Here is a 25170-nt window from a genome sequence, read left to right on the forward strand (position 1 = left end):
AGTATGGACAAAAACAAGGAAAAAGGTCCATTAAACATAGGTTCTAAAATCAATACCTGAGGAGCTATAAGAACTTCTTCATCTTCGCTACCGTTAAACACATCACCTCTATTGATCAAGTATTCGTAGCTATTAAGGTAAGCATTTTGGATCCCATCTTTACAGGACTTTTATTTCTTGTTCCACCTCTGTAAGTTGCCTACGCTACAATCTTAGCAACAAGAATACCAGTACATCTATTCCAGTCAGATGTCTCAGAACTGTTTTCTCTTATAACTTCCGACTCGTTCGTTTTGTTACAGGGACCTGCACCTCAAGTAGATAAATTTATATTTCTGCACCATTGTAGGAAGTTTGTAACATCATAACGGAATCGCTCTGCATTACATTTATAAGCACCTTTAACTTAGTCGATCTGTGGCGTCGCTGGATGACATTTTCGGACATGGTTTGCTACGTAAAACTTGATTTACTAAGTCCCTCTACAACCTCTAGTAGCGTGTAATCTTGTAGGTTACCGGTTTCGACAGTTCTCTGTTGCCATCTTCGCATCTGTGTTTACATCATTACACAATATTATCCTTCAGTACGGAATGTGCTGCTATTCAATGTATGTCAATGTTGGTATCGTGAACTATACAAACGATACCGACATGGGCATACATTGTCTAGCACCGTTTACTGTACTGATTGAGAAGGTTGTGTAATGAATTATGTAAACATAAATCCAAAATGGCAACTATACAAACGATACCAACATGGGCATACTTGTATGGCACCATTTACTGTACTGAAGAAGAAGACTGTTTAATGACGTAAACATAAATCCCAAGTTGGCAACGGAGAATTGCCTAAACAATGTGTTTCACAATTCATGTTACACGCTTCTAGTGGATGTAGACGGAACCTAGTAGATCAAGTTTTACATAGCAACCCACTGCCGAAACGGGTAATCTATATGAATGAATGATTTTAGCGATCTTGTTGCTTTAAAATTACGTCAGTGTTCATGATTGTACTGATAGCCACCAAACAGACGATGTCAGAAGTGTACACTCTCGGTATTATTCCAGATCTGAGGGCATGTAAAAAGAAGACATCGATGTGAAAGACAAGTTACTACACATACCTTAAAACAGAAGATTTATACGGGGAGTAATCACGTTCGATGTTTCAATATGGGGCCTCCACCATTAAGCAGATTAAATTTATCAGGACTCATTAACTTTCATTTGATGTTCTTAACAACGCAAAAGAACACTCGCCACTAAATCATTATTTCTAGAACACTGTTTTCTAGTAGTAACTGTAATTGATCTAGATTATCAAAAATGATTTAAGGCCAGCGTATCAGTTCCTTCCTGTAGAAGATTTGCAGAGAACTAAGCAAACAACTATTTTTTGTGACCCTTAAAGTTAGTCTAGGTTAAATTGTACTGAACATCCCTTGTCTTTTACACTATGTAGGCACCCGCATGTGAGCTGCACAACTAATACCATTTACCACCAAAACATAATCACATGTGTTACACATATCTGCACTATTACAAAAATTTATCTGTGAATTTACAAACAGCAATAGCATATTTATTACAAAATAATGGAACTTCGACGATGGTAGTGTAAAAGACTTACCTTGCAGGTGAGAATTCTGTAAATTAACGCTTGCCTTGAGTACATGTGATCTGGAGTACAAAAATAGATTTTTGTTCATCGAAACAACATTGTATGTACGAAAACCGATCACAAGGTTACCTACAGATTAGATCAAAAGCAAAACTGTAGAGATGAAAATCGTAAGATATTCTCCGAGATTTTAAGCGAAAACACTTACAGCTTTTTAGATAATAGAAATGTTGTTAACATACTACATTTTTATTCATATCTACGTGTTTTGCACTCCTCTAACAGAAGAGGGCTCCGAATCCCGACTTTCATCTGTTTCCAAAACTTAAAGATCATCTTCGAGGACTAGTGATGAAGTGGTGCAAGCAATGGTGGGTTGTGGCTCCGTTAACAGAGGCAAACATAATCCAATGACGGTATCAACAAACTGGTCCCTCGTTGGGACTGTGTTGAGAAATAAGTATGTAGACATGAAGGGTTAAGGACTAGAATGTTAATAATCTTTGTTTTATTTAAAAAATTCGGAGACATTACTTTACAGCACGCACTCTTAGATTCACTGTCTGTAGAACTAAAGGCTGTTAAATACGCCGTGCTATTTAATCATGTTTCCATCTCAATCATGATATCACGTATGTTTACACTGTGAACCAGAATACGATAGACAATATTTCTGAAGTTGTGAAAGATATTTTCTTCTGAGTACACTATTTTGGCGATAGGGATCCGCAGTTATCGGTGATTCGTTACAGAGCAATTGCTCTTCGTTTCATTTCTAACCCTTTCCTCTATGTATCGCACTGAAAATATATCCACAAAATTGCATAAGTTGGCTGTGTGCCTGTATGTCTTATTAGGAAACAAATTTGTTCCATTCACTCACGGTACCTGCTGTTTTCAACAGTAAAGCTCACTTTCCTGTCTGCCTTCAATTTGTCATTCAGTACTGCTCGCTTCTGTCTCGGGACTCTTTTTCAGGCTAACTTTTTGCATTGCTCTCTTTTATGTGTTGAATGTTTTATTGTTTGAATATTACAAGCCTTCTTCAAGGTATTTTCACAGAATAAAGATAAATGGGGTAACGAAACGAATTAATCATAATTTAATTATTACTCTGTAACGAGTCACCGCAGACCGCGGTTTCCCTTTAGCAAAATATTAGAAAATATCCCTGAAAAACCTGTGAAATTTTGTCGGTGTATTCAGTTTCATCTATACAAACCAACTATATTTGCCTTTCCGTTTTCCCTTCTCGTGTGGCTTTTTTTGTTTGTCTGATGCAAATTTTTCCTTCCTCTTGCAGACCTCCTCTACCGTCAGAGCATCGTGATTAACAACATCCTGTTTGATGTGGAAGTGGTGGACATTACGGGAGAAACGGTAAGTATTTACGAACAGAAATCACGCCTTGTAGCTTAGTTAAAATTTATCATGCCTCTCTACAACATATCGTGGGCTTTGTTTTCCATCGCCATATGTCTCCTTTCAACACCCCTGCCAGATTTCTGTTTCCAGCCGTAAACGGTGATTGCTTGCAGGCCTTTCGTGTATCTTGTAAACATCATTGTTTTGGACTATCCCTTTTCCCATAAAAAATATAATCTATGGTGGACAGTTATCTGCCATTCCACGTAAGAAGCTTAGACACCTTAGTACCTCAGCAGAGAACGCAAACCCATAGTAAGTGCTTCACAACAATTAAGAGAACACACGTAGCTAATGTAATAAGTATGAAGGGATCATTACTGAGTTCAAGCCCACCTTTCGGGTATGTTATTCTTGAAATCGCTCACTTTCTGAAAGCGTAAAAATAAGGGAAATGATACTGAAGATCTCGGTTTTCGCAAATCGCTCGTGAGAAGATGTGACTTCCATTCTTACAAAGTTACGACCGATATCTTACATATTATTTGTGCAGCTGAACAAGTATTCCATCACGGATGACCTTGATATCGAGACACCGAGCAACAATCTCCTTCGTTTTCGATTGTAATACGCGTTTATTTACTAATAATGTAACAGGCCATTTCTAGACTTGGTTACTCTTTAAATTCATCTGGCAGTGATTAGTTTAAATTCTGAGTCATCTCTTGATAGACGCCTGCATTGTGGAGGCAATCAGGTGCATCCGATTTTCGGTGACAAGTGTATGTAGGCGAAACGGGAAGAGCTGTTAAAGAAAGCATTAAGGAACACGAACGGCACTCGCCGCTAAAACAAAGTGTAAAATCGGCAGTAGCAGAACATCATGAGAACTGTGGCAGATAACATCTATTTTAATAACGTACGTATGCTGGGAAGGAAACAAACATTTATAGAACAAAATTCCGAAAAGCGGTAGAAATTTCCAAGAATGCATCTAATTTCAATAGAGAGGACGGCTATAGACTTCCGGCATCGTGGCTCCCACGCCATCAAAGAAGTGAATATGCGGCCGCGGTGTGCGAGCGACGTAAACAACGCGCTGCAAGTCACCCTGGCGGACAATAATATTTTGGGTCAATATTCCCCCTCTCTTGCTCTGTGTTGTTTCGCATCTTGCCAATGGTGACGGCCAACCAATAGCAGTAGGAGGAATTTCAACTAATAACTCTGCTCCAGCGTTAGTGTGGAACAGTGCCTTTCTATCCAATGACGATGGGGCACCACTAGTAACAACAAGAGTGTAGCCAATTACGCCCCTTCTTCTGCATCAGTGCCGGAATATTAGCCTATGACGATGGCCCACTAATGGTAGCCATAAGAATTTTGAAACTAACTCATTAATTTTTTCTTATTAAACACTGACCAACAGAATTTTCCCTGACAAAGACAATGCAAACTTAACCTATTCATTTATTACTCACAATATACAATCTCAACGCAGTCTGACTGCTAACATCGACAGCATGACTTCCATTAATTAACACAAAAGAATAGCCCTGAATTACAAGAAGTCCTAACAAGAATACAAATCCAACAAACATGACATTGCCGGCCGAAGTGGCCGAGCGGTTAAAGGCGCTACAGTCTGGAACCGCACTATTGCTACGGTCGCAGGTTCGAATTCTGCCTCGGCATGGATGTGTGTGATGTCCTTAGGTTAGTTAGGTTTCAGTAGTTCTAAGTTCTAGGGGACTTATGACCACAGCAGTTGAGTCCCATAGTGCTCAGAGCCATTTGAACCATTTGAAACATGACATTAAAGAAATATGAAACTACCTCCAACTCAGTTAACTGCCTAAAGTCATTTCAATCACGAATCCCGATAGTGGAAACCTCATTCTTTTTCATAAGTCACTTACCTCACAGAAAATTTTCATAACACGAACTACAAACAATTACAGCAAGTAGCAACAACGATCAGTTAAATAAAAAGATTTTAACTACTGTAGACACTAACTACTACGAGGCATTTGGTTAGCAAAAGAAAAATTTTACTGTAGAGCAAACAATGTACTTAGAAAATTTTGCCTTATTCATGTGACATCCAGTTCCAAAAATTGTATAGTTGTCAATAATTCCCTTACCCAAACATTATCAACCATACATCCATTATCATACATTTCTTTGGGCCTCACTTTGCAATGCATGTTCTACCAACACAGAGTCTGTACTAGGAATATAATGTCCACACACTTCCCTATCAACTCGCTAACTGCTTGTCCGTCCAACCAGTCTCTTGCCGAAGGCGCAGAGCGCTGTCAGCGATATTAACACAGTCTCGTTTTGTATTATCGCGGAATAGGGGAGATAGTGCCACACACATGATACGTGAACTGGATTGGGAGTCATTAAAACAAAGGCACTTAATTATGAACCTACATCTACATCTACGTCCATAGTCCGCAAGCCACCTGACGGTGTGTGGCGGAGGTTACCTTGAGTACCTCTATCGGTTCTCCCTTCTATTCCAGTCTCGTATTGTTCGTGGAAAGAAGGATTGTCGGTATGCCTCTGTGTGGTCTCTAATCTCTCTTATTTTATCCACATGGTCTCTTCGCGAGATATACGTAGGAGGGAGCAATATACTGCTTGACTCCTCGGTGAAGGTATGTTCTCGAAACTTCAACAAAAGCCCGTACCGAGCTACTGAGCGTCTCTCCTGCAGAGTCTTCCACTCGAGTTTATCTATCATCTCCGTAACGCTTTCGCGATTACTAAATGATCTTGTAACGAAGCGCGCTGCTCTGCGTTGGATCTTCTCTATCTCTTCTATCAACCCTATCTGGTACGGATCCCACACTGCTGAGCAGTATTCAAGCAGTGAGCGAACAAGCGTACTGTAACCTACTCCCTTTGTTTTCGGATCGCATTTCCTTAGGATTCTTTCAATGAATCTCAGTCTGGCGTCTGCTTTACCGACGATCAACTTTATATGATCATTCCATTTTAAATCACTCCTAATGCGTACTCCCAGATAATTTATGGAATTAACTGCTTCCAGTTGATGACCTGCTACATTGTAGCTAAATGATATAGGATCTTTCTTTCTATGTATTCGCAGCACATTACACTTGTCTACATTGAGATTCAATTGCCATTCCCTGCACCATGCGTCAATTCGATGCAGATCCCCCTGCATTTCAGTACAATTTTCCGTTGTTACAACCTCTCGATATACCACAGCATCATCCGCAAAAAGCCCCAGTGAACTTCCGATGTCATCCACAAGGTCATTTATGTATATTGTGAATAGCAACGGTCCTACGACACTTCCCTGCGGCACACCTGAAATCACTCATACTTCGGAAGACTTCTCTCCATTGAGAATGACATGCTGCGTTCTGTTATCTAGGAACTCTTCAATCCAATCACACAATTGGTCTGATAGTCCATATGCTCTTCCTTTGTTCATTAAACGACTGTGGGGAACTGTATCGAAGGGCTTGCGGAAGTCAAGAAACACAGCATCTACCTGGGAAACCGTGTCTATGGCCCTCTGAGTCTCGTGGACGAATTGCGCGAGCTGGGTTTCACACGATCGTCTTTTTCGAAACCCATGCTGATTCCTACAGAGTAGATTTCTAGTTTCCAGAAAAGTCATTATACTCGTACGTAATACGTGTTCCAAAATCCTACAACTGACCAACGTTAGACATATAGGTCTATAAGTTCTGCACAGCTGTTCAACGTCCCTTCTTGGAAACGGCGATGACCTGTACCCTTTTCCAATCCTTTGAAACGCTACGCTCTTCTAGAGGCCTACGGTACACCGCTGCAAGAAGGGGGGCAAATTCCTTCGCGGACTCTGTGTAAAATGGAACTGGTATCCCATCAGGTCCCGCGGCCTTTCCTTTTTTGAGTGATTTCAATTGTTTTTCTATCCCTCTGTCATTTATTTCGATATCTACCATTTTGTCATCTGTGCAACAATCTAGAGAAGGAACTACAGTGGAGTCTTCCTCTGTGAAACAACTTTGGAAAAAGGCATTTAGTATTTCGGCCTTTAGTCTGTCATCCTCTGTTTCAGTGCCAATTTGGTCACAGAGTATCTGGACATTTTGTTTTGATCCACCTACCGCTTTGACATAAGACCAAAATTTCTTAGGATTTTCTGCCAAGTCAGTACATAGAACTTTACTTTAGTTCATTGAACGCCTCTCGCATGGCCCTCCTCACATTCGCTTAGTGTAATTTTTGTTTGTCTGCAAGGCGTCGGCTATGTTTATGTTTGCTGTGAAGTTCCCTTTGCTTCCGCAGCAGAGTAATCACGTAGATGTTGACACAGATGTCTATAGCGCTACCAAAATACAAACAGGCTACTTACAATTTTAGCCAATACTACCATTTCTCCAGTACGAACGCGGAAAACTCCCCTTTACAAGAGAACGCGACACTGGGCTCTGGCAGTGTTCTAGCAGTAGTGGACACCGGAAGATCCTGAGGAAGCCCCCGGGAGAGGGGTCGAAACATCGATTATTTTAGAGGAAATAAGAAGCGGCCTAATAACCCAGAAGATTTTAACTTCAGTGACAACGGACACAAAGGCCTGCAGACTTATAAAAAAAAGACACCGCTTCGAAACCCTGCAGTTGTCTCCTATACCAAAGCATAAGTTTGAAATTTGTCTCACTGGTGCTACAGCCTTCCTCTCTAAAGATGCAAAAGAGTGGCGCACTGAGACATCACCCTCAGGCAAGATGTTGACACATGCGACAAAATGTCCAGAGCTCAAATCCGCATTTCACCCCTCCTTTTGATGCCTCCGTGATGGATGTAAGAACCGCAACGCCCAGTGCTGAACACATGTGGTTTTGTTAAGAGCGCCCGAGGCAAAGATTTTAGACACACCGCCATTCAGAATCGACAAGAAAAGACGTCTGAGGGTGGCATACAGGTCGTTAATGAAACCACCCCTTCCCTTGGGGCGTTGATTCCCGCACATTTCGCGGTCGAAAATGACAGTTCGCGATGTGATGAGCAACAGGTCGATATTCTTGACAACCTTTGGCAATGTTGACACCCTCTGTAACAATTCAACCCATCAGTGGATATCGTGGGCCACCAACGCCATTAAACGTGATTGCACCCCTCTGGATGGCAGTGCGACCGCAGTTGTTGCTCTGGTGTACAGGCTAAAACCACCAGGGACCGCTCAAAACTATTCGACGAAACTTGAACGCGATCCGAAGCAGGAAGGCCCTTCTGTTTTCGCCCTCCCTAGACGTGATTTTCAGGTGCGACATTGACACATGTGTGAATGAAATGGTAGACGGTCCCGTTAAGACCACACAGTTCGGTATTACTCTTAGTGGTACCCGCCCAGCTCTACTGAGCACTTCAAAATGCATCTGTACAACTCATTTGATACTGCAGCGCCCTTTTTTTTTTTTTTTTTTTAGTGTCACATTGTTGTTGAACAGGCTTATCGGCTTCGCCGATTTTCCGTGTATTGGTGTAGTTGTGTTTAGGTAGTGCTGTTGGGGCACCATTTATTCTCTTTGGGGGTCAGGATTGTGATTTTTGAACTTAAAAGTTCACCAATCCGCCACCCTTGGTGGGATACTGTGCCTTGCAAGAAGGCTTGGTGTTTGTTTCTTCTTTCCTCTCCTCTTGGTCCTTGGTGTTTGTTGCGGCTGGGTTGCCGCTTTCTTCTTTGTCCATGGTGGTTCGGCGTCTGCTTGCCGCTAGGTTGTCTCTCGCAATTCGATGTGCTTGGTCTGGTTTTAGGTGATTGGTGTAGTTGTATTTTGCTTCTGACTGGGAGTTGGGGAGTATTTCCTGATTTAATCTGTGGGGTCCTCTGTGATGGATCGTGGCACTCTCTGTTTGTGCCAGGTTTTTGGTTTTTGGGTGACTACGTCTGTCAGGTGTCTGCAGGTGTTTCTGATGTTGTCTATTTTTTGGAAAATTTTTGTAGTTTGTTTCCTAATCGTTTGATCAAGTGTATCCATCTCCAGCTGTTCATGTAGTTGGGATATTCTAGTCCAGTAGGGTGCTCCTAGCATCCACCTGAGCACCTTGTTATTCTCTACCTGTAGTTCGTATTTCCTTGTTGGGCAAGCCACTGCCCATGATGAGCAGCCATATGTCATTGTGGGCAGCACCGTTGTCTTGTATAGTGTCCGTTTTGTTTCTGCTTTCAAGTTCTTGCTCTTGAAGAAAGGGTAAAGGGCCCTGGCTAGGTTCATGGCTTTTGTTTTCTTTTCTTTGATGTGATGGTGGTACAACAGATTTCTGTCCAGCGTCACGCCAAGGTACTTGACTTCATTCCTCCAGGGTAGTTCCTGGGCGTTGAGCCGTAGATGGTTCTGCAGGACTGATCGCTTTCGGGTGAAATAGATGGCGGTTGTTTTAGCGGCGTTTAGATGAAGTTTGTTTGCTCTACACCAGTTTTCCACGCTATTGAGCTGTCGTTGTAGTCTGCCGATGGATATGTGCTGCCGATGTTCACTGGTGTAGAATGCCGTATCGTCAGCGAATTGGGCGATGTGGACTCCTGCTTCCAAGGGAATGTCGTTGTCGTAGATGTTGAATAGAGTTGGTGAGAGGACAGACCCTTGGGGGATGCCCGCTTTCAGTTGGCGACGAGAGGAACGTTTGCCATCCACCTCGACCACGAAGTGCCTCTCGTTCAAGTAGCTGTCAAGTAGCTTGGCGTAGACGTCTGGGATAGATGTTTGATGTAGTATCTTCCAGATTAAGTTGTCGTGCCACACCTTGTCGAAGGCTTTTTCCCAGTCAAGGAACACGGCTGCGGTAGACTTTTGATGGTTCATGTTAGCTGCGATGTGTTCAGTGACACGGAGCACTTGGAGTTCTGCTGAGACCTTTTTTTGGAAACCGAATTGCTCGGCTCTTAGTGTGTCGTTGTCCGTCAGAGATGGTTGGAGACGCTGTAGTAAAATCCTCTCGAACAACTTCCCCATGGTCTGTAGTAAACTGATAGGTCTATTGTTTGAAGGGATTTTTGGATCTTTGCCGGCTTTCGGTATGGTGATTAGTTTTGCTATTTTCCATGAGGAGGGAAAATATGACAGTTGCAAGCATTTGTTGAAAATCCTGGTCAGGAGCACTGTTGGTTTACGTGGAAGATTTTTTAGGTGCATATGTGTTATTTTGTCGAGACCAGGTGCAGAACCTCCCTTTCTTTTACGTATTTCCCTTCTGACTTCAGTTGGGGTGGTTAGTTGCGGTCTTGTGGTGGGTAGAGTACTTCTCAACGTATCGATGGTTTGTTTAATTCTGTCTTCTAGGTCTTGGTCGTCGCGTGTCTGTACGTCGTGGGATGGGAGGGTGTTTTGCTCTTCAAAGGTGTCAGCGAGTAACTCGGCCTTCGACAAGGCGTCGTAGATTGTGCCCTGGTTACCTATCATGGCCCTTTTGGGTGGTTGGGTGGCTCTTAAGTTCTTTACTACCTTCCACTCGTCGGTGGTTTGAAGGTTGAATGAGTCCATTTTGTCCGCCCATACTTCCGCACGCCATTCCGTTAACCGTTTATTTAGCTCGCGCATTAGTTTATTTGCAGTAGTACGGTCTCTTGGGTCGCGAGTTTGTTGCCAGCGCCTTTTGGCTTTGTTTTTGATGTGACGGAGATCACGAAGGTGGGGTGGGAGTTCGAACTCATTTTTAGGTTGGTTTGTTATGGTTGTTGACTGTCGCGAAACTTTTTGGATCTGAGTGGTGAGTGATTCGATCGTTGAATCGATCTCGTCCGTTGTTCTGAGCTAGGTACCTGGTCGGATGGTCGCAGTTAGGGAAGTTCGGTATAAGTCCCAGTCAGTTTTGAATGTTTGGTGCTGTGATGGCGGTGGTGGCATGAGTCTGTGGAAGTTAACCAACACAGGCTTGTGGTCAGAGGATAGGTCGTCTCGGACATCCAAGTGGATGTTGTCTGCTATTCCCTTGGTCACAACGATGTCCAAGACGTCAGGCCTCTGTTGTGGCAGTAGCGGGATGTGGGTGCGGTCGTCAGGGCCCCAGACTGTTATCTGAAGTGCTTCTTCTAAGTTTAGCAATTGGTTGCCCTTGGGGTTTGCCACTCGAGAGTTCCAGAAGGGATGTTTTGCGTTTAAGTCCCCCCCGAGTAGCACCCTTGGATGGAGGTCAAATATCTGTCGTAGCTCGTGTTCTCGAAGTTCTCTGTTCGGGGCAAGGTATGCTGCCCCAATCAGCAGTACTCCTATGGTTGTATTTATTTTTAACAGGGTGGCTTCTATTTCTTCCAGTGCAGGGGTTTCTATTGTGTCATGTGTGATGTTGTTCTTGATGAAGATCGCCGTGCCACCGCCTCTCTGGTGTTGTCTGTCGGTTCTGTACGTGGTCATGTTTCTTACGCGGAAGATGTCTGGTGGACGTAGGTGGGTTTCAGTTACGAGCATTATATCGATGTCGTTTTCTGTGATGAAGGCTTGTATTTCAGTCTTTTTGCTTTTTATGCCATTTGCATTCCAGAGGCATAGTGTCATGTTCCGTTTTGGTGTTCTACGGCTCGCCATCTCTACTCCATGATGGTGAATACTGCCTCCATCAGTATTAGCGCTTTGGTGGCTTTGTCATTTGTTTTTCGGAGTTTTTGGGCGGTGAGTTTGACTGTTATCAGCAGTCGCTGCTTTTCAAAGAGTTTGAGGGTGTTCAGAATCTCACCTATGTCTGCTCCCAGTTCGGTTTGAAAAGGAGTTGGGCTTGGTTCTGTGGTTTGTGGTGGTGCTGGTTGTTCGGTTTGTGGAGTTGGCTGATTGGGTACTGTTGCGGTTTCCGCTGGGTAGCTTTCCTGGATGTGTGTAGCTTCTAGTTGTGTTGGCTCAGTTGTTGTAGGCACTCGCTCAGCTTCGGTGGAAGTTGGGTTGTGCCCTGGCTCCCTTGGCTTCGGGATTGGTATTTGTTCCCCAAGCTTGGGGGCAGGCGGTGGTTTCAGGGGCCCTTGGATTGGCGTCCTGGAATCATCCCCGCCTCTCACCTGGGTGTGTACTGGTGTCATTTGCTTCGGTGAGACTGCGCTTGCATATGTGCGGGCAGTTTCTTTAGCGAGTTGCTGCTGAGTCCTACTGCTTTCTGGTTGTGGTGTTTGGGTGGTGATTTGCCTGGCCTCTTGGGTTCCTGTGGTTTCAGGTGCTTCTTGGCGCTGCATTGCATTTTGGTGCTGGCCAGCCCGCTTTGGTGGGCGTGCGTGTTGTTCGGTTCGTGCAGTTGGTAGGAAGGGTTTCAGCTTGCTTTGATAGACTTCACAGCCTTTGTAGTTTGCAGGGTGCGCTCCATTGCAGTTGGCGCACACTGGACTGTCTGATCGCGGCTTAGTACAGTCTTTCGCCTCGTGTAGGCCCGCACAAAGTAAGCACCTGGCGGGAAGAGTACAGTAGTTCGCCGTGTGGTCGAACCTTTGACAGCGCCGGCACTGTCTTGGTCCAATTCTGGGCTTGTATGATTCGATACGAATCTTCATTCCCAGGAGGAAGCGCTCGTCATACAGACGGTCGGCTTCGGGTCTGGGTGGTGTGTTAATTTGATAAGTTCCTTCGTGAATCAGTTCCCTCGTTTCATAATTCCTTTTCTTGTACCTCATGGCCTCTTTCCTCAAGTGCAGTTTTGACGTCATCCTCGGTCGACCGCGGGGGGAGGTCCTTCATCACGAATCTCCTCTGCCTGTCTGCGGCCAGCTGGTGTGTAAAATGAGGAACATTTTCCTCCCTGAGAAATTTTTCCGCAGCGCGGAAATCTTCGACAGGGTCAAAGTGATACTTAGTGTTGTCCCCGCGGAAGATTGCTTTTAGGGGGCCTTTTAGCTTTGTTTTCAGGGTCTTGTTTAGTTTGACATAATCATATGGCTGGTGGACAATGATCGGTGGTATCGTGGGGAAACGTGTGTGCTGGTTTTGGCTTTCACTATCGTGTGGTACTTCCTCCTGTGGTGCGGTTTTTGATGACCCGTTTCCCTCTTTGGGCTCGTTTTGTGTGGCCAGTGCGCCAGGGAGCTCTTCTATTAGGTCAAGGACCTGGTATAAGTTTTCAGTCTCGAAGGTCAAGCGCTCTGGTACCGGTTCCGCCTACGCCTACGCGATCTGGCATTTTGCCCTTCGGCCCTTTCCCGTGATGGATCGTTACCGCTTGGGGATGGTGCTTCTGTGGTGTTGTCAGGTGGTTTCTGAATGGTTTGGTTGCTACTCGATTCTTCCATTTCACGTGGTGGCATGTATTTTGGCATTACATTTAGATGGTTGGTGGACCCTAACAGTGGAGATGGACACACCTGATCGCGAAGTTCTATACTAACCCTAATTCTGGCATGGCCTGGCGGAACGCGGGCTGGCCCCGCCGCAGCAGGGGGCCCTGGCTCTACAGCGTACCCTAACACTAACAGCCCTAAATTCCAGCTGTTCGGAATTACTAGACGCTATCCCTACTTGCGAGAGACAAAAGCCTGGCGACAATTTGCTTCTCCGTGAAGGCGGCGGTGGTGGGCGGCTGCCGGCGAAGCAGCACCGGTGCCTCCCCGCCAGACGGCAGCAACAGCAGCAGCGACGGCCGCAAGTCTGCTGTGAAGCAGCAGCGAACCACTCGCCAAACACGACAATTTGCCTCAAGCGTCTGCGCCACTGTCGAGCGAAGCGAGCGCTACGACTGCCAGCGCTAGACTGATCGCCTTCATTACGTAGCGGAAGGCTTAACTGATATTAGTGTAACATTCCGGCTGCGAGTACCAGCGAGGATGCGCTGCCGTAATTCAGACGACAACGCTCTTTGCTGTGAAAACGAGCATCTATGCACAAAAGAGGAAAGGCCGCTAGACCTGATTGGATACCAGTTCGATTTTTCACAGAGTACGCGAAGGAACTTGCCCCCTTTCTTGCAGCGGTGTACCGTAGGTCTCTAGATGAGCATTGTTGTTGTTGTTGTCTTCAATTCTGAGACTGGTTTGATGCAGCTCTCCATGCTACTCTATCCTGTGCAAGCTTCTTCATCTCCCAGTACTTACTGCAACCTACATCCTACTGATTCTGCTTAGTGTATTCATCTCTTGGTCTCCCTCTACGATTTTTACCCTCCACGCTCCCCTCCAATGCTAAATTTGTCATCCCTTGATGCCTCAGAACATGTGTGCCACAAACTCCTCTTCTCCCCAATTCTATTCAATAACTCCTCATTAGTTATGTGAGCTATCCATCTATTCTTTAGCATTCTTCTGTAGCACCACATTTCGAAAGCTTCTATTCTCTTCTTGTCCAAACTATTTATCGTCCATGTTTCACTTCCATACATGGCTACACTCCATACAAATACTTTCAGAAATGACTTCCTAACACTTAAATCTATACTCGATGTTAACAAATTTCTCTTCTTCAGAAATGCATTCCTTGCCATTGCCAGTCTACATTTTATATCCTCTCTACTTCGACCATCATCAGTTATTTTGCTCCCCAAATAGCAAAACTCTTTTACTACTTTAAGTGTCTCATTTTCTAATCTAATTCTCTCAGCATCACCCGACTGTATTCGACTACATTCCATTATCATCGTTTTGCTTTTGTTAATGTTCATCTTCTATCCACCTTTCAAGACACTGTCCATTCCGTTCAACTGCTCCTCCACGTCCTTTGCTGTCTCTGACAGAATTACAATGTCATCGGCGAACCTCAACGTTTTTATTTCTTCTCCATGGACTTTAATACCTACACCGGATTTTTCTTTTGTTTCCTTTACTGCTTGCTCAATATACAGATTGAATAACATCGGGGACAGGCTACAACCCTGTCTCACTCCCTTCCCAACCACTGCTTCCCCTTCATGTCCCTCGACTCTTATAACTGCCATCTGGTTTCTGTACAAATTGTAAATAGCCTTTCGCTCCCTGTATTTTACCCCTGCCACCTTCAGAATTTGAAAGAGAGTATTCCAGTTAACGTTGTCAAAAGCTTTCTCTAAGTCTACAAATGCTAGAAACGTAGGTTTGCCTTTTCTTAATCTTTCTTCTAAGATAAGTCGTAAGGTTAGTATTGCCTCACGTGTTCCAGTGTTTCTACGGAATCCAAACTGATCTTCCCCGAGGTCCGCTTCTACCAGTTTTTCCATTCGTCTGTAAAGAAATCGCGTTAGTATTTTGCAGCTGTGACTTATTAAACTGATAGTTCGGTAATTTTCACATCTGTCAACACCTGCTTTCTTTGGGATTGGAATTATTATATTATTCTTGAAGTCTGTGGGTATTTCGCCTGTCTCATACATCTTGCTCACCAGATGGTAGAGCTTTGTCATGACTGGCTCTCCCAAGGCCATCAGTAGTTCTAATGGAATATTGTCTACTCCCGGGGCCTTGTTTCGACTCAGGTCTTTCAGTGCTCTGTCAAACTCTTCACGCAGTATCTTATCTCCCATTTCATCTTCATCTACATCCTCTTCCATTTCCATAATATTTTCCTCATGTACATCGCCCTTGTATAGATCCTCTATATACTCCTTCCAGCTTTCTGCTTTCCCTTCTTTGCTTAGAACTGGGTTTCCATTTGAGCTCTTGTTATTCATACAAGTGGCTCTCTTTTCTCCAAAGGTCTCTTTAATTTTCCTGTAGACAGTATCTATCTCACCCCTAGTGTGATAAGCCTCTATATCCTTACATTTGTCCTCTAGCCATCCCTGCTTAGCCATTTTGCACTTCTTGTCGATCTCATTTTTGAGACGTTTGTACTCCCTTTTGCGTGCTTCATTTACTGCGTTTTTATATTATCTCCTTTCATCAATTAAATTCAATATTTCTTCTGTTACCCAAGAATTTCTACTAGCCCTTGTCTTTTTACCTACTTGATCGTCTGCTGCCTTCACTACTTCATCCCTCAAAGCTACCCATTCTTCTTCTACTGTATTTCTTTCCCCCATTCCTGTCGATTGTTCCCTTATGCTCTCCCTGAAACTCTGTACAACCTCTGGTTCTTTCAGTTTATCCAGGTCCCATCTCCTTAAATTCCCACCTTTTTGTACTTTCTTCGGTTTTAATCTACAGTTCATAACCAATAGATTGTGGTCAGAGCCCACATCTGCCCCTGGAAACGTCTTACAATTTAAAACCTGGTTCCTAAATCTCTGTCTTACCATTATATAATCTGTCTGATACCTTCTAGTATCTCCAGGATTCTTCCATGTATACAACCTTCTTTTATGATTCTTGAACCAAGTGTTAGCTATGATTAAGTTGTGCTCTGTGCAAAATTCTACCAGACGGCTACCTCTTTCATTTCTCTCCCCCAATCCATATTCACCTACTATGTTTCCTTCTCTCCCTTTTCCTACTCTCGAATTCCAGTCACCCATGACTATTAAATTTTCGTCTCCCTTCACTACCTCAATAATTTCTTTCATCTCATCATACATTTCATCAATTTCTTCATCATCTGCAGAGCTAGTTGGCATATAAACTTGTACTACTGTAGTAGGCATGGGCTTCGTGTCTATCTTGGCCCGTATAATGCGTTCACTATGCTGTTTGTAGTAGCTTACCCGAACTCTTATTTTCTTATTCATTATTAAACCTGCTCCAGCATTACCCTTATTTGATTTTGTATTTATAAACCTGTATTCACCTGATCACAAGTCTTGTTCCTCCTGCCACCGATCTTCACTAATTCCCACTATATCTAACTTCAACCTATCCATTTCCCTTTTTAAATTTTCTAACATACCTGCCCGATTAAGGGATCTGACATTCCACGCTCCGATCCTTAGAACGCCAGTTTTCTTTCTCCTGATAACGACGTCCTCTTGAGTAGTCCCCGCCCGGAGATCCGAATGGGGGACTATTTTACCTCCGGAATATTTTACTCAAGAGGGCGCCATCATCATTTAACCGTACAGTAAAGCTGCATGCCCTCGGGAAAAATTACGGCTGTAGTTTCCCCTTGCTTTCAGTCGTTCGCAGTACCAGCACAGCACGGCCGTTTTGGTTAGTGTTGCAAGGCCAGATCAGTCAATCATCCACACTGTTGCCCCTGCAACTACTGAAAAGGCTGCTGCCCCTCTTCAGGAACCACACGTTTGTCTGGCCTCTCAACAGATACCCCTCCGTTGTGGCTGCACCTACGGTACGGCCATCTGTATCGCTGAGGCACGCAAGCCTCCCCACCAACGGCAAGGTCCATGGTTCATGGGGGTCACATAGCGTTCCAAAAGATTGGGAAAGGGCACACGTCACCCCCGTTTTCAAGAAGGGACGTCGAACACATGTGCAGAACTACAGACTTGTATCTCTAACATCGATCAGTTGTAGAATTTTGGAACACGTATTATTTTCGGGTATAATGACTTTTCTGGAGACTAGACATCTACTCTGTAGGAATCAGCATGGGTTTCGAAAAAGAAGATCGTGTGAAACCCAGCTAGACACGGGTTCCCAGGTAATGTTTCGTGGCTTTCGCAAGGCGTTTGATACAGTTCCCCACAGTCGTTTAATGAACAAAGGAAGAGCATATGGACTATCACACCAATTGTGTCATTGGATTGAAGAGTTCCTAGATGACAGAACGCAGCATGTCATTCTCAATGGAGAGAAGTCTTCCGAAGTAAGAGTGATTTCAGGTGTCCCGCAGAGGGATGTCATAGGACCTTTGCTATTCACAATATATATAAATGACCTTGTGGACAACGTCGGAAGTTCACTGAGGTTTTTTGCGGATGATGCTGTAGTATATCGAGAGGTTGTAACAATGGAAAATTGTACTGAAATGCAGGAGGATCTGCAACGAATTGACGCATGGTGCAGGGATTGGCAACTGAATCTTAATGTAGACAAGTGTAATGCGCTGCGAATACACAGAAAGAAAGATCCCATATCATTTAGCTACAATACAGCAGGTAAGCAACTGGAAGCAGTTAATTCCATAAATTATATGGGGGTAGGCATTAGGAGTGATCTAAAATGGAATGACCATATAAAATTAATCGCCGGTAAAGCAGATGCCAGACTGAGATTCATTGCAAGAATCCTAAGGAAATAAGGTCCGAAAACAAAGGGAGTAGGTTACAGTACACTTGTTCGCCCACTGCATCAGTAATGCTCACCAGTGTGGGATCCGTACAAGATGGGATTGATAGAAGAGATAGAGCAGATCCAACGGAGAGCATTGTGCTTCGTTACAGGATCATTTAGTAATCACGAAAGCATTACGGAGACGATAGATAAACTCCAGTGGAAGACTCTGCAAGAGAGACGCTCAGTAGCTCGGTACGGGCTTTTGTTGAAGTTTCGAGAACATACCTTCACCGAGGAATCAAACAGTATATTGCTCCCTCCTACGTATATCTCGCGAAGAGACCGTTAGGAAATCAGAGAGATTAGAGCCCACACAGAGGCATACCGACAATCTTTCTTTCCACGAACAATACGAGACTGGAATAGGAGGGAGAACCGGTAGAGGTACTCAAGGTACCCTCCGCCACACACTGCAGGTGGCTTGCGGAGTATGGATGTAGATGTAGATGTAGATATGCCTTTCCTAATTTTGGAAATAAGGATAAGCGATTGGACATTGCTTTTTTGGGGGTCAGATACGTAGTCTGCATATAGACATAATTTGAAGTGCAGAGGAGATACAACTTGTAATCGCAATTATCAAGAATAAAAAAATTATTTTGTGAAAAAAAGAAGGTAAATATCGTCTACGAAATTTTATTCGATGTTGGATATCCGGACCTTCATAAAACGATTAGTGTGTTTAGCAATCCAGTGCATAGTGATTTCTTCACAAATTAACAATACTGGGCGAATCTGCTACTATCACGGTCCGAACGACGCCAAGTATTTCGCCGTCAGCTTGTGCGTTAAGGACGTTCCCTAAGCGACCAGTTTGTTAGTAAGAAGGTATCATACTGCCACAGTTGTTCAACCTCATTCTGAAAGTGTTTCGAGAAAATTTTACGGCGACTGTGAGTACCTTATAGCTGCCACGAGAGACGGAGTTTTCATGGCAAGTTGTAGCAGTGTTCTCCGACTTTGCCTGGCGTTCTCTGAGAACTGGAGGAGCCTCCGACCGCCAACTCATCCTGTACCCAACCCGTTCTCTCCTTACAGCAGCCACGAAGAAAACATATTCATCTACAGGCAAATTTTTTCACAGATTTTTATATTAGACAGGTCAAAATTTTAAAATCTTTGAATCTAGGAAAAAAATATCAAGAGAGAGTTTAAACGCAGTATCTGTCTTATCTGTGACAAAGTCAAAGGGCAAGTTAATTAATTTTTCTTTACGACGTAGCAGTTCATTACAGTACGCATATCACCAACATAGATGTCAATTTTCTTTTTTTTTTAATTTTACAGTGATTTTTGCTTTGTATTGTTTTCGTTCTTCGCCACCCATGTAAACCTTATCGAATCGACATTTTAAAAACATGATTTGCATACAAACAGAATCGGAAATTTGTGAGGGTCCCTAAACTCACTTTTGATCAGCTGAAACATACTTGAAATGGGCCTTGAGTGTCTTTGACAGCTGGTAATTTAATTCAAAAGATCCTTTGCAACTCTGACGTAGGACCTGGTTGGTTCCCTAAAACTGACGGCACAAGCCTCCACAATAAACAGCTCTGCCTCAGCGGAGGGTTGACAGTTTACAGTTTCGGCATTTTGTTAGTGGACTAACGGGATCACCAACTGGTGGTCTGGTTTGACAGCTTCACATGACACTATCTACATTCGTTCATGAGTAATAGCGTGGTGGCAACACTGGTGATGACCGTATTGAAGTGGCGCAGATGCCTGTTTCCATGTTGTGGTGCAACCTAAAAATAATAAACAAACAATACGTAACGTGTTTTTGCTCCGATCCTCGCCATCTTCTCAAACATCAGATGAAGGCATGGAACCGCAACCGTGAAGAATACAACGACCGCAACATAAGCATGAGTACTGAGTAATAGGAAGACGACACTTAGTCTGCGTTCTGCGGGTAGTAATAGTGGAGGCATAAGAAGTTCAGTTTCTTTTGTTTATAGTAACTTCTAGTGTTATGTAGAGATGATTTGCGATTCCTCCAATCAGCCATCGCAGTTTCTCCCCTTCCTTGTTTGTGCTGGTGCTGACTCCTACAGCAGCCGACACGACAATAACTTTATTTTTAACGTAACAAAAATAAAAAATAATCAGATATTATATTACGGTAGGTATCCAGCAAATAATAGCATGAACTCTTTTACACGATTTCTAACAGTCGTTAGATAAAACTATTTAAATGAAATGCTGTTTGATTGTCACCTTACTTTAATATTTCGACAGCTAGCAGTGTAGGACGTGTTTTAATCGTTCACGCTAAGATATGTACTCCGAGTTAGAAGGCAATGTTTGTTCGAGCGCAATCAACTGTGCAGGTGATCCAGAGCCACGCAAAACTAGCACCAGTTTTGATATATGACAACTTTTGATTTTTCATTATGTGAAAGGTAAATCGTACAGGCAAATCGCTGCCATGTTCAACATGCATAAGAGGAATGTGGCAGATATCGCCAGACGATTAAAAAAGGAGCACCCATAGACACTATCCCTCAAAAGTGCCAACAAAAGAAACTGGATGCACGTGACAAGAGAAAATTAGCGCGAAAAATAAAGAAGGATTCCACACTCAGTACACCCAGACTAGCAAGTGGGCTGCTACTCGAGAATAAAAGGAGGTACTTCACCAAACGATCCACAGAGCATTGAAAGACACAGGAAGAAATCTTATGTGAACGAACCGGATCGAAAGAAGAAATTGCACTTCCCTAGTTTAATATGAAGGAAGAAACGTGGTGGAACGAACACATTTTTACCGATGGAAGTAAATTTAACATTTTTGGTACGGATAGGTGGAGAATTTACTTGCGGAATAAGAATGAGGGATTTAACGTCACAAATTTGAAGCCGACTGTAAAGCATGGAGGTGGCAGTGTTCTTGTCTGGAATTGTATATCCACTTTTGGACTTGGCGAATTAGTGTTCATTGACAATATTATGGATAAATATGTATATCTACACTAGGGTGACCAAATTACTTTCGGTGAAAACCGGGACACATTCACCCGGGTGCCAATGGACACCTCATTCCACATGTATCCAGGTTTCTTAATTTTATATATTAATGTTTTGTTGATACATTTGGTTAACCCGATTATTATAACTAATAAGAGGATACAAAAGATTGATATAATCTAGATTAGCTGTATAATTAATGACATTTAATAAAGTTATACAGTAATAAAGAAATGTATTACGATTTTATAAAATTTTACAGCCATTCAACTTTTAATCAATTAATATTAACATGAGCTTTAATATTACTGAGCACTTGTAGATAGAATTGACTGTCCTTGGAGAAAAGGGTATATTTCACTGCCTCCAGCCTTCTTGATCATGTCTTTGTTCTTTGAGACATAGTGATAAAACTCGGCACAGTCCATTTTGTAGTTGTACAGGATCTGCAGGATTGCTTCAAGAGAGTCCACCTCCATTCTGTTTCTTTCATCAGTCCACTGGATATTCGTGAACGAAAATATTCTTTCCATATTGGCATTATGGGCTGCGATTGCGAATAAATACCTTGCAATTATTACCAACTCAGAGTAATGCTGAAGACAGTCACAGCTTCTAAAAAAAACTCACCCACTTCTCATGACATTCCAATGGTGGTTTTTTTTCATCATTCCGCTTGCGAAGACGTTCTTCGACAAAATTTGTCAGTATGCCGAACTGATCAAGGAGAATGGAATCATCGATTTCAATCTCTTTACTCTTCAAATAAGAAACTGTCTCTTCAACACTTTCCCATTTTGGCACTCTCTTCAGTAACATCCAATCAAACACCGGCGATGAGGGTAAATATGAGGCGCTCCACTTGCTGAGATACTCTACACAAGTATCATAAAACTTGTTAACGTCTTCTCTAAAACTCCTTTCCGCTGCTTCTGATACTTCTGCTCTTTTAAGGACAGATTTAACATTAAAAGAAGTGAACTGCTGTTCTCTCCTCTTAATAACAGTTCCCAGAGTATTTTTCAAAACATCATTTACCTCTATTACACTTTTAGTGCTTCCCTCAATTTCCTTTACCTCATGCTGCAAAGTGCTAAGCTGACTGTGAATTAACCATAAGTAGGCTTCACTTAGAGGGTTACTGAAAACCTGAACCAATATTTAGGGGGCTTTGTCTTCATTTAGGAAAAAATCTTTTAACGGTTCAAACAGGCGGATTACTCTTTCAACTGCTGGAAACAGTGATAACCAGCGAGTTTTCGAGTGACATTTCATTTATATATTCAGTTCCCACATAATCACGGAACTCCTTAAGCCTCTCTGTTCTAACTGTATATATGTAAAATTGTGAGTATACCTTCATGACGATAGTTTCAATAACACAGCTTAAACTGTCAGCAGATGTCTGCCGCTATTGTGTCAAACATGTGCAGGGCACCCTATGCCTTCAATGTTTTCATGCAATGTTGCCTTTAATTTGGTAAATACGTTGCATTTGCCTTGTCTTTTTAAACCGCCAAAGTTTGTGTTGCTGTTGTCTCCACAAAATGCCAGACATTTATTTTTCTCAAGATCAGACATTTCGATAGTATTCATACAAAGTCTTGAAATTTCGTCAGATGTTTCATTAGGTAGGGAACTCACCTTCATAAGTTTGGTCTGAATTCCCTTATTAATATCGAAGAACTGAACAACAAACGGAAATATTTTAGTGGCATTATGATTGCTGGCATCAGTGGATATCCCGTAGAAAGAAGACTTTTTGATGCATTCAAGGCTTTCCTTTACACTCTGGGGAGCAATAACTCCCTTCACTAGGGCTGACACTTTAGTTCTTGCTGAACTAAACTTTTTTCCAATGGAAGAATCATCAATCATAACGCTGTTAAGCTTATTAGTACAATCATTAGCTCTATAATTTTGGTGATGTTTTACCGTGTGGTAGGCTAGTGTAAGCTCGGCTGCTCGAACTTTCGTCTCTTCACTTGACTGATGTTTCACAAAATAATTTTGTAGATTTTTACTGCAGCTCGGTGATCAACTATGTCGGAACGTCCACCATGACTTGTACTAATAAAACAGTTACATACGGAACACCCTGCTTCGTAATCAAAACGACCTTTCTTAATGAAATTCCATTCCTTGGAATAACAGTCACTGAACTTGCAGGCACGTGTCGGCATTGCGTTTCACAGTACTGCAGCAATAATACCACTAATATGAGAAAAAACTATTGCAGTTTGTCTGACAAAACATCAATTACTACACTCTTCTGACGATGAGTGTGTAAGTGGCGTGACAATCGGACGGTTTCATAGCTCTGTTACAATAATACAACTTACTACTTGTTGATCAAAGTACCGCTCAAAGTAAATTATTGCCTGAGTGTATCAATACTGATACTGTGATTACTAGTATGGGACAATGGAGGTTTTAGACAAATATGCTAAAATATATTAATTTCTTATGTTGTATTTCCTTTAATATAGCGAAATACCAAAAATTTGAGAAAGTTTCACGAAATGTATTTAAAAACTGAATTCCGGGACTTTTGAGCGTCACCGGAACACAGGGATGAAAACCGGGATAATCCCGGTTTTCCGGGACCTTTGGTCACCCTACCGTAGTAGTTTCATTGTTGGGACTCCTGGTTCCCTCCTGTGAGAGGCAGGCAAGGCCAGACATGTTCAGTATCGCCTACCGCTGCGATGGAGGTAACACGCGAGGAACAATATGCGGCTTTGAAATTCTGTTCTCGTCTCAACAAATCTTCAGCTGAGGCCTATACAGTGTTACAGGAGGCCTACGGATAGTCTGTTCTTATCTGCAGCACAGCAAGTTTAAAATGTTTAAAGAGGAGAGTCAATCAATTTCAAACGAGAAAACATGAACACTGCTGCTGTCATTGTGAGAGAGGATCGACGAATTACCTTAAGATCACTTTCTGAAATATTGAACATTTCATTGGGTGCGACACACATGTTGGTGACAGAAAAATTACACATGACACGTGTTTGTGCTCGATGGGTTCCAGGACTGTTGATTCCCGAACAAAAGGACATTAGCGTGCAGGTCTGCATGCATTTACAGTTGTTGTTAGAGGAAGATCCGGAGTTTCTTTGAAAGGTACTCACTGCTGATGAAACTTGGCTACATCATTTTGATCCTGAGAGCAAACAGCAAAGCTCAGTGTGGAAATCTACTTCATCACCAACCCTCAAAAAAGAATAACTGGTTGTTTCTGCTGGGAAAGTTATGGTCATCTCATTGTTTGACATTCACGGAATGGTTTTCTCAGCATGTTGTATCTGCGCACACACATCAGTAACTGGCCAATACTACACTGATGGCCTGAAAACATTGCAAATTCTTATTAGTCGCTAAAGAGCACATTTCCGTGAAGCAGACTGGATGTTGCACCCCGATAATGCGAGGCCGCATATTGCCAATGTTGTTGCTGAATATCTTGCAAAAATAGACTTGACGTGCATCCCTCATCCTCCCTATAGTCCGGATTTAGCCCCACGTGAGTTTTTTCTATTCCCTAACATGAAGAAACGCCTTCGTGGGAGGCATTATCAATCATCAGAAGCAGTGGTGAACGCTGCGGAGGCGATTTTGAAGGACCTCTCAAAAAATAGTTTCCAGCAAGTATTTGAAGACTGGCAGAAACGTTGGGACAAGTGCGTCGCATTCATGTGAGACTACTTTGAGAAGGACCATCAAAATTATGGGGATGAGTAAACGTATGTTGTCAAAAAAATTATGATCATTCTGTATTGAACAGCCCTCGTACTATTTAAAAAGAAGGTCGTTTAATTTGCTTTACATCACGTCTATGGTCACAAATGTTTTGTCATCAGACTAATGGTTTCGGTGTATAACGACCGTCTTCAGATTTGTTTTATACAAACAGACGGAAACCGGTAGTCAGATGACAAAAAATTTGTGACCGCAGACGTGAAGTAAAGGAAATTTATTCCAAATTAGGGTTATTGTACAATTCGCGGGCTTGTCGCAGCTTGTGAAACAAGGTCATTAGCAGTATGTCTCAGCGTTTGAAAGAAGTGATACGACTGAAAGGATACCCGAAAATGTATTGAAACATGTATTTTTCACGAAAGTTTGTCTTTGAATAA

At 42.8% G+C, this 25170-nt stretch overlaps 1 protein-coding gene across 1 annotated transcript in view; it reads left to right on the top strand.

Annotated features, from left to right (window-relative positions):
- LOC124775180 (ras-like protein family member 11B) overlaps window positions 1-25170 on the top strand; it is a 393247-nt gene that overhangs the window by 256591 nt on the left and 111486 nt on the right. Inside the window, exon 4 of the mRNA XM_047250020.1 lies at window positions 2930-3006. Coding sequence (XP_047105976.1) covers window positions 2930-3006 — 77 coding nt within the window. The remainder of the gene's footprint in view (window positions 1-2929; window positions 3007-25170) is intronic.

The sequence above is a fragment of the Schistocerca piceifrons genome, chromosome 2, assembly GCF_021461385.2.
Source record: "Schistocerca piceifrons isolate TAMUIC-IGC-003096 chromosome 2, iqSchPice1.1, whole genome shotgun sequence".
Classification (NCBI taxonomy): Eukaryota; Metazoa; Arthropoda; class Insecta; order Orthoptera; family Acrididae; genus Schistocerca; species Schistocerca piceifrons.